Here is a 10,523-nt window from a genome sequence, read left to right on the forward strand (position 1 = left end):
GCCACTCCTTTGGCAGGTTCGTCTCGTCGCGCACCTCGTCGTGCCCCTTCTGCCCCCCTCCAGCCCTCAACTCCTGTGGCTGGCCCATCTCGTCTCCCGGCTACTCCTTCTGTCAGTCCGTCTCGTCCCACCAGGAGCCGTCCTACTCCTGTCTCAACTCAAGAGGATTCCCCTCTAAGTCTCCCTCCTGCCCTTGGGACCCGAAGCTGTCAACCCTCTGTCCCTCCCGCTACTGGGCTCTCAACTCCTGCTCCTCCTGTGAAAACCCCTCCTTCGAAATCTTCAAAAGGGAAGGGTAAGAAGAAGGCCGTCCAATTTGAGCCGGCAGTGGTGGAAAACGAAAGTACTCAGCTACCAGAGGAAATCCCTCCTTCCCTCAACCACCCCACCATTGCCTTCGACCCTCGGATACCTGAGGAGGAGAAACAACTGGCTACCTTCCGCTCCGTCATCTTTGGCTTGACCACGCAATTACAAGCCAATCGACGAGATACGGCAAAGCTCGTCGAATATTGCATGAAGTTAGTCTCCGCAATGAATACTCTCTCCCGGACAATGGCCACCCTTGTGAACTCCTCCGATATAGGCCCATCAGTGCGGACGGAGTTAGCTAGAGTCTCCCGGGAGCTCACAACGGATATGAACGACTTCTACCGCAATCTCTTCGACTCTCCCTTCCTCCTGAACCCTACCGAATATATTCTCCCCCCCACACTGGACTGGTTAAAACCATCTCAACCAGCTCGACTCAGTTCTCAGGATGGTGCTTTCCTTGATATCCTGACTCTTCCCCCAGACTGTCTCAGAACACTTCGTCAGTTGTGGAAGTTACCTAGTCTGAACCTCGCTCGTGATCCTGCTCTCCACACTGCTCACATTCTGGCATTTAACACGGCATGGAGGGAAACTCGGTCACTTCGACGGATAGCACCAGCAAAGGTTACGGAGAATAGTTCTGGAGGTGGTCCTGCACCGGGGAAGGGGGAACAAGGAGGAAGTTCGCAGCAGTGAGTTGTACTTAGCTAATGTTGTACCCGTTGTATGAACTACTTCCTTGCCCGTGATCTCCCCACTCGTCCTTTCCTCGGCTTATTAGGGTGAAGTTCCTGGAACTTCGCCAATATGTCATCAGCTCCGTCCACATTCTCTACTGGTTCCCATGATACTGCGTCATCAGAGCCTTCGTAGCCTAACCATTCCACTAGATACTCCAACTTTCCTGACCTCTTATTAACCCTCGAGTCCACAATATCCTTTACTTCCCAAGACTCTCCTACGTTATCTACCTCCACTGGGCCAGGTGGTTCAGCTTGCTGACCCGGAAATACTGGAGGGTGATAGGGACGGAGCAAGGAGACATGGAATACATCATGGATACCTGCCATCATTCCTGGCAATTCCAATTTACAAGCATGAGAACCTACCTGCCGTACCACCTTGTACGGCCCACTTTGTTTCACATCTAACTTCTTCATCGGTCTCTTAGTCTTAATGTTCTCTAATGACAGCATCACTAGGTCACCTTCCACGAAGTTCGGCGTAGTTCGGTGTTTCTTATTGTATCCTTTGGCGTACTTCTCATTAGCTTTCTCTATCCCCTCAATACATTCCTTATGTATTTCGGTTAGGTCTTTTACTGCTATTGTAGCAGCAGGTACTTCGACTTCACTAGCCTTAATCTCTTCAGCCCACCGAGGGTGGTACCCATAGTTCGCATAGAATGGGGTCTTGTTTGTCGCAGAGTGATGGGTGTTGTTATAAGCAAAGCTGGCTCGAGCAAGTAGCTTTGACCAGTCATTCTGCTGATAGGAAGTGAAGATTTGAAGATACAATTCCAGGGATTGATTGGTTCTCTCTGTCTGTCCATCAGTCTGTGGATGATACGCAGTGGAGAGATGTAGTCTTATCCCGAGACTATCGGTTAAGTTCTATCAAAACTTCAAAGTGAACTTTGATCCACTGTCTGACACTATGCTTTCCGGTAACCCGTGCTGAGCTACCACATAGTCCATTATCAGCTCTGATAGCCCAGCTGCGGTCAACTTCGTCGTAGTTGGGATAAAGATGGCCCAAATGGTCAATCGATCCACCACCACCAAGATTGAGTTATACCCATTGGAATTTGGAAGCTCTTCGATGAAATCCATCGAGATGCTTGACCACGGTTTGATAGCTACTTGCAATGGTTTAAGCTCCCCATGAGGTCTCTGTCTGTTAGTCTTCGCCCTCTGACACACCACACAACCAGCGATGTAGTCTTCAACATCCTTTCTTACTCGAACCCAAACATAATCCCTTAGGATCAGTTCAAGGGTCTTTGCCGAACCTGGGTGACCAGCCAAGGCCAAGTCACGTCGCATCCTCATGATCTTTAGTCGAGCGCCGGCGTAGTTCGGCACATAAGTGCGATCGTCGAACGCGAGGAAACCTCTCGGGGTCCATCCACCACGAAGTATTAGAGGAGATAGCGAACTACGACGTAGTTCAGTGATTGATTCTGGTTCCTGCACGTCATCATGACACGTTGGATGAGAACACTCAGCGCAAATGACTCCTAATAATTCCTCTCTAACCTCCTCTACGTCTTTGTCCTCCTGAATTCCAAGTATCAAGTCCATAGGGTCAACAAGGTCACTCTCTTTCACTTCTCTTGTTCCTTGCAATGCTCTGAGTAGGTGACGCAACTCCGACGTGGTGGTGTCAACTTCGTCGAACTTCGGTAGGCCTTGAATAAGGTTACTCTCTTGTACCATGGTACTTCCCTTTCCAGAGTGGTAGTCCGCCCGTCTAGACAGTCCATCTGGAAGACTTGCCCATGTTCCTGGTCGGTAAACCATCTCAAACCTGAAGTTAGCTAGTTCCTCTACCCACCTACCTTGACGTGGACTGAGTTGTTTCGGTTCCATCCAGTAGGTGAGGTTTAAATGGTTGGTAAGGACTGTGGTTTCTACCTGCAATAGTAAGTGTCTCCTTCTCCTAAAACCCTCCACTACAGCAAGGAACTCCTTCTCTCCTACCGTATAATTCAGCTGAGCCGTATTGAAGGTGCCAGACTCAATAGCTACCGGGTGTTCTTGACCAGCTGTATTGACCTGCGAAATTATGAAACCCCAACCGAAAAACGAGGCATCTGTCTGTAATATGGTCTTCAATGTAGGGTCAAAGTGAGCTAACACCGGCGCAGTACACATCCTAGCCTTCAATTCCTTAAAGGCTGACTCCTGTTCTGCTCCCCACACAAACGGTACCTCCTTCCTTGTCAAGTCATTGATAGGTCTAGCAATCTTCAAGAAGTTGGAGACAAAATGCCTGTAATTGCTCACGACTCCAATGAAACCCCTCAACTCTCGTAGATTCTTTGGACGTGGCAAGGATGTGATGGCGTCAATGTACTCTGGATTAACCGATACACCTCGAGAAGAGACCACAAAACCCAGAAACACCACCGAATCTCTTTCAAACTTGCACTTACTAGCTTTCACATACAAGCTCGCCTTCCGCAGCACTTCAAAGACCTTCGCCGTAGTTCCTCGTAATTCCTCCAATGTATTCCCATAAATGAGGATATCGTCAATGTAGACCACGACTCCATTCCCTAGTAGTTCTCTAAACACCTCGTTCAGGAAGTGTTGGAAGACAGCCGGGGCGTTTCGCAGCCCGTCACGAACAACAAGAGATTCAAACATACCATACTGTGTCCTGAACGCAGTCAGGTGTTCATGTCCTTCTGTCACCCTCAACAATTGGTACGCTCCAATTAGATCCAGTTTGCTGAAGTATCTTGCTTTCCCAAGTTCTTCGGTAATCTGACCTATTAATGGGAGAGGGTAGGCATCTGGTATGGTCGCTTCGTTCAGCTTTCAATAGTCGATGACCATTCGCCATTGCCCTTCGGCTTTCTTCGGTATCATAAACATCGGTGAGCCGTATGGCGAGTTACTTGCTCGAATTCGGCCAGCGGCGATTTCGCGATCTAGTATGTCTCTCAGCGCGCGTCTCTGATCTTCTCCTTGAGCATAGAGGGAGGCGACCTTCAGGTTTGCCCCCTCCTTGAGCTCAAACTTCAAATCGTAGGACCTCGAAGGGGGAAGAGTCTCTCCTCCTTCCTTCGGGTTGAATACGTCAATGTACTGGTGGTATTGTTCAGGAACTACCTGGAACAACTCGTCTTGTTCCTCCAGGCTCAGCTCTTCGAGCTCATCTTCGCCGCGGAGGTCTGTCTCGTCGGTTCGAGTCCTGAGCCCTATGGCTGCCAGGCTCGCGACATCTTTCGTCTGTGGAAAGGGAGAGGATAAGTCTTCTCTTTCACTCGGCAAGGGTAGGGGAAAGGACACTGCGCTTTCCCCATTGTTCGTCTGGGGAATGGGGAAGGATATAGTATTCGCTCCCCCATTCAGGATTACTCTCTCTTCTCTCATCCATTCCCATCCTATCACAACATCCGCGTCGCAAAGGGTGGTAACATCCAGCTTAATTGGGCGAACCTCGCCTAACTTCTTGAAACCCAGACTCACTTCGACAAACTCCGTAATGGGTCCAGCCACACTAACCGAGCCATCGAACATGTGAACTGGTACACTCACGGGGTATTTCCTCTTTTCCTTCCTAATCTTCCTGGCCGCCTTAGGACTTATATATGAACAGGTTGCTCCAGTGTCCCACAGGGCCGTTAGTTCGATTCCTTCAATATACACGTTAGATTTGGGTTGGTTGTTACAGGTGGAAAGGATTCGGGTATGACAGTCGTTTATACATTTCGGAGTGGTGTTTACGGATTTATATACACAGTTACCTGGTCTCATCAGCTCTTTCCTTTTACTGGGGGTAGGAACAGTGGCCGAGAGAATATGAGTGCGGACCTGCCGAGTCTCGCCTATCGCGACGGGTCCCCATCTTTTTCCTCCTCATCCATTCCCCGCTCTGCAAAACCTGCTCCCTCCCCTCCGACTGCATTAATCTTCTTCCTATCTCCAAGAGGGACGGCATTTCCACCTGTGCTAAATCTCCCTTCTCCTCCTGCACTTTGTCCAAAAGATCGCAAGGGGATGATCCCAGCCTTTACCTTTGCTGCTATCACAGGACAATCCCGGTTATAATGTCCCCTCTCTCCACATCCAGTACATTTCCCTTCCTCCCGGCGCTTTAATACCTCATCAGCACTGGGTCTTGGCCAACAACGATTTAGTTCGTGTACGTCCATTGGAAGTGCCCTTCCTCCATTTGCGCCTTTAGATTGCGAGCCCTCGAACTTTGCCGTAGATTGCCCTTTCTCCTCACTCCTCCTTTCCCCTCCCCAATTTACTTCCTCTCTCCTCTCCCCCTGTTCCTTCCCCTCCTTCCTCTTCTTCTCATTCTCCTTCTCCACCCTTCGTTGATGCAAACGATTGTCCATGGGGACCATGAACTCAATTAATTCTCGGACGGTCTTGAAAACTTTTCCATGGCGGGCAATTTCATCCAGCAAGTGACTTTTCAGTCCGTTCTTCGCCCGGTCCACGAGGTTTCCATCATCACCCCATCTCAACACCGCTACATATCGTTGAAAGGCGGCGAAGTACGCCGAAGCCGACCCATTCTGACGAAGCTCGTTTATTCCCCTAGCGGCGGTTCCCTCCTCATCAGGATTTCCGAAGTTGGTCTTGAGATATTGGATGAACTTCTTATAGTCTAGAAGGTGTTCAGGGGGGGTCGTCTTTAGGCAAGTCCGGTTGGACGGCAAGAAGAGGAGTTTCACGTAGATGGGAGATCATGAAAAAGATTTTTACTCGGTCAGTGGGGAACTTGCGAGCGTTAATTCTCAAGTGAACTTCACATTCTGAGATGAAGGCGGTGAGCTTTGACCTCTCGCCTCTCCAAAGGTCCGGGAGGGGAAGTTTTATCCCTCCACCTATCTCAGCTACTCCTGGGGTCGCCGGAGCTTGCCTCCCCATGGCGAATCGCACCCCCTCAGAGATCCCTTCAACTATTCCCCCAACCGTCTCCTGCTCCTTCTTCTTCTCCTGTTCCTCTCGGCGTCTCCTCTCTGCTATCATATCCCTGTTCATCTCCATCATCATGTTCATCATCGCCAGCATCATTTTTTGAGTGGTGGCCTCTTCCTCTGTCCTCCCTACTTCTTCGCTCCCCGCCGAACTTAGTCTACCTTCCGTGTTCTTCTCCCTTGGTTGTGGAGTTTGTCCCGACCCTTCTGAACCTGTCCTTACAGTCGGTGGTTCTGATAACCCGGTTGGCTGGGGGGGTGGTTCAAGAGGTAGGGGTGGGTAAAATTCTGTCACGAAGTGACAAGACAGTTTGATAGTGATAGTGATAGGATGGGTTGGGTATTTAACCAGCGACCGGCGGTATGCAGTAACCGCCGGTTAATAGGCCTTTTAGCACAGTGGTTTAGACCACTGCCTCTGAAGGGCACTGTTATATCGTCCCAATGCTGGTTAGTTGGTCTCGTGACAGATTAACCGGCGGTTACGGGTAGGATCCTGGGTTCGACTTCCAGGGTGGGCTGGGTCAAATTCAGTCCCTACTTGGAAAACCTCCCTCTCGGAGAAAGTTTTCGGCCTATCATACCCTTCCCTGTTGGGGCCCCAGATGGGGCTGAAAGGGAAGGCATAATGTCACGAAGTGACAAGACAGTTTGATAGTGATAGTGATAGGATGGGTTGGGTATTTAACCAGCGACCGGCGGTATGCAGTAACCGCCGGTTAATAGGCCTTTTAACACAGTCGTTTAGACCACTGCCTCTGAAGGGCACTGTTATATCGTCCCAATGCTGGTTAGTTGGTCTCGTGACAAATTCGTCTCCTTGAGTTGATCCTTCGGGGGTATCGATTGCACCAGGCAATGGCCCCAAGCTTTGTCTTAATTCCTCCAACATCCTCCTCTCCGTCTCTTCTACCGTTTCTCCTGGTCTACTCATACTTCTCGTAACTCTCCTCTCTGGCTGCATACAATTTTGATCTTCTCTGAGGTTTGCACGGGTCGTCGGTAAGAGCGATCCTTGATACTGTCACAATCGTCGTTTCTTCTCCTCTACTGACTGACGGTCAAAAAGCCTCGGCTTAATACGTCGTAGTGGGGTGTCGGTGTCTCACTGGGACAGGGTACTTGTCGGGGGAACTACGGCTAACTTCGCCGTAGTAATACGTCGAGTGGTAAATGATAAGATGATCGTCGATGAACTGCGGCTAACTTCGCCGTGGTACGTTGAACTGCTTGGTGGTAGCTCTCCTTAACTCGAAGGTTGTAGCTACTGAATATATCGCTCGCTACTGACAACAATCAAGGATCGCTGAAGAAGTTCAGCGATCTGTAACCTATCTATACTGCTCCTCTCTTCTCATAGAACGTCCCTCAACTCCTGCACAGCCTCGTGCTCAGTCCTCTTCACTCAACTTCGCCGTACCTCGCCATATCCCCGACATCCTACTCTGCTCACTTCTACTAAGTTCGCCTAACTTCCCTGCTCTGCTCTCCTTCGGTTCCCTTCCTCTAACTTCGCCGTAGTTCTCCCCGAGGCGGGGTTATCGTGACAAATACCCTCTTGGTTCTTGTAACTTCGCCGTAGTCGGTCTCAGTGGTTCGAGTGGTAGTTGGTGATGGTGAAAGGAGGGTCGGTGATGGTGGTTGTCAGGGATGTTACGATGTGGTTCGTGACATATTCCAGAAGAATTCAGGGAGGGAGAACAGGTACTACTAAGTACAAAGTACCTGACCACGGAACGACCTAGTCGAAAATTGGAAGCAAAATATGTTGGCCCATTGTAAATTATAAGAAGGGTTGGAAAAAAACGCTTTCGAATTGGATCTACCTCCAACAATGAGGGTACACAATGTCTTCAATGGCACGCTATTGGAACCGTATCCTAAAGACATGATTCTAGGACGACAGATAAAACCTCCACCGCCCGTAATAATTAATGGTCAGGAAGAATTCCATGTGGAAGCAATTGTGGACAGCAGAATTCGACAGGGAAGAGAGGAATTCAAGGTAAAATGGTTAGGATATACAGGAAATGCGGCCTATGACTGGGAACCACGAGAAAATGTAGAAGATCTGGCCGTTTTTGACGAATTTCTAGAAAAAAGGAAAAAGACCGCAGAAGGAAGTGAGAATTCGATCAAAATCAACGAGACTTGGTCAGGGATAAATGCATATACAGGAAATATAGCTACATTTGGAGGAATATAAACATACTTAGCAAAAGGAAGCGTTAGAATTGGCTCGGGGATGACGGGCCGAAGCAGGAATACAAATGACATTGCGGGGAAGAGGAGTATGAGGAGAAGAGGAGGGACCGGCGACTGGTTGGGAGGAAGTCAATCTGGTAGGATCAGCAGACGAGTGACAGTCTTGGCTCCGACAGTAATACCCTATACATCAACATCAATCAAGTTCGAAAGAAGAAGATAGATACCTCGTGGAATTTGGACTCGGGATTGTTGGTTTCCACCGAACACTTTGAAGTTCCCTTGGCGGAGCACTCGCCACAAACACCACCAACTGAATTGCATCAATATCGAACAAGATTTAGTGGAAGACTCACGAGGACCATCACAACCAACACGAAAATCTTCACCACCATCGAGACAACGCTGGCAATCGGAACAGAGTTCACCCTCTAGCCAGACAACAGCGCCATTCTTGTTGCAAAGTCGCCAACCTTGAGCCAGACGATCGAGCTAACAAATTAGATTCGATAGAAAAGGAGGTAAAAAGGACTCACCGCGTTCCGAAACCATTTGACAGTGGGTTTGATGGTGTTAGTCTCGCAAAAGCGATTGAGGTCTTCATTTTACAACGCATCACGAACAGAATTAAAGGTGATACCGGACCAAAGAGTAGCTGACGAGTCAGGAGAGGACAGAATTCTATGGAAATCTCACCATTTCAGAGTCTGTTCGAGCAGATAGCACCTTGACAAGTTCCTCATTGGTAGGGACTTTTTAGGGGTCGTGAAACATCTGTTTGAGTTCATGGGGAACCTCGACAAGATTGTCTGAGTAGTCAGACGGAAGCACACAACCCTTGTTGCTGGGAGAATTTTGATTCTCGACGACGGTATAATGTTCGGATTGGACGGATTTTGCAGGAGATAGGTCCTCACCAGTGGTGGATGGCCCGGCACCCCCCTCGAAGTCAATTAATTGATCAAGGACGTCCTGTTGTTCCAAAATAGACGGTTGGAGGGGTTGATCACCCGAAGAGGAGGATTGATATCCATCCTTGAGGGCATTGAGGGCGCTTCAAGAGGCGTCAACCAAGGGAGGTTGCGCGGGCACAGGTGCTTGAGATGAGATCCTCATCTGTTTTGTTTGACGCATGAGAAGTTTGGGATCTACGTTGGGGAGAATGGCCGCGGTAGAGGCTCGAGTTTGGCGGGAAGAGGTGGAAGGAGACAGCTAATCTCGTCAGCCAGTGAAAGATAGGGAGAAGTGCATCGAGTTCGAAGGGAATTGCTTACAGTACGCTGAGACATGCTCACAAACAGGAGAAAGTTGGAATGATACCCGAAGATATAAGTAAGATATGGATGGATAATGATGGATAAGTAAACAGAGCAACAAACAAGGTAGAAAGAAGGAATGAAGAGGAAAGAAGTGAGAGAGACAGGAGATGGACTTGGTCAGTAATTTCTCGATCACACTGGAGGTCCATGTGGGTGACGTGTTTCATGGCAACCGTCACACTAGCGTGGGTGTGACGTCAGGGGGCACCAAAGGTGTCTCAGAGCAATCCATGTGAATCACCTGGCTACAGGATTCAGGATCCTCGGCGAGGATCCTGAGACAGGGGGGGAAACTTGTTACGGGGTAACAACAAATCGAGAGAACCCCATCGAGTTTGATGGATTAGGATGGAGGAAAGCGGGAGTTGGAGGCAGTGCTGCATTAGGTAGGGACGGGTTTTCCCTTTTCAAGATTTCCCCACTGGGGCTCAAAAGCGGTTTTTCACCTGTCCAAGTATGTACATAGACGCTTGCAGTAGGACGGGCGTAAGACACAGATATCTGTAGACAGTATATAGTACAATCAGCAAAGTACCAACTTTGCTGATTCTTCAATATCATTCTTTGGCTACATCGATTGCAGAGGAGACACAATTCATTAGCACCCAAGACACTTAGACTTCTACGAGACTTCCATTGAGTTCAACCCAACCTGCAACCTAGTCATCGTGTTTCCAGTACTGTTACATGAGGTGATCGTCGATGTACTGCGACTAACTTCACCGTGGTGTGTCAAACTGCTCGGTGGTAGCTCTCCCTAACTTGATGGTTGTAGCTACTGCATATATCTCTTGCTACTGACAACAATCAAGGATCGCTGAAGAAGTTCAGCAATCTGTAAACTATCTATACTTCCCCTCTCTTCTCATAGAACGTCCCTCAACTCCTGCACAGCCTCACGCTCAGTCCTCTTTGCCCAGCTTTGCTGTACCTCGCCATATCCCCAATATCCTACTCTGCTCACTTGGACTAACTTTGCCTGCTCTGCTCTCCCTCGGTTCCCTTCTCCTAACTTCGCC

The 10,523-nt window shown here is 49.1% G+C and overlaps 1 protein-coding gene across 1 annotated transcript; it reads right to left on the reverse strand.

Moving 5' to 3' along the window:
• Nucleotides 1-4,873: 4,873 nt before the first annotated feature.
• On the reverse strand, nucleotides 4,874-5,200 carry TREMEDRAFT_62992 (uncharacterized protein; the record flags this gene model as incomplete). The annotated part of the gene is made up of 1 exon (XM_007005340.1): nucleotides 4,874-5,200. The coding sequence occupies one exon, from the start codon at nucleotides 5,198-5,200 to the stop codon at nucleotides 4,874-4,876; it is 327 nt and encodes a 108-aa protein (XP_007005402.1).
• Between the last annotated feature and the right edge of the window lie 5,323 nt (nucleotides 5,201-10,523).

This window comes from Tremella mesenterica (genome assembly GCF_000271645.1).
Source record: "Tremella mesenterica DSM 1558 unplaced genomic scaffold TREMEscaffold_7, whole genome shotgun sequence".
NCBI classification, from domain to species: Eukaryota; Fungi; Basidiomycota; class Tremellomycetes; order Tremellales; family Tremellaceae; genus Tremella; species Tremella mesenterica.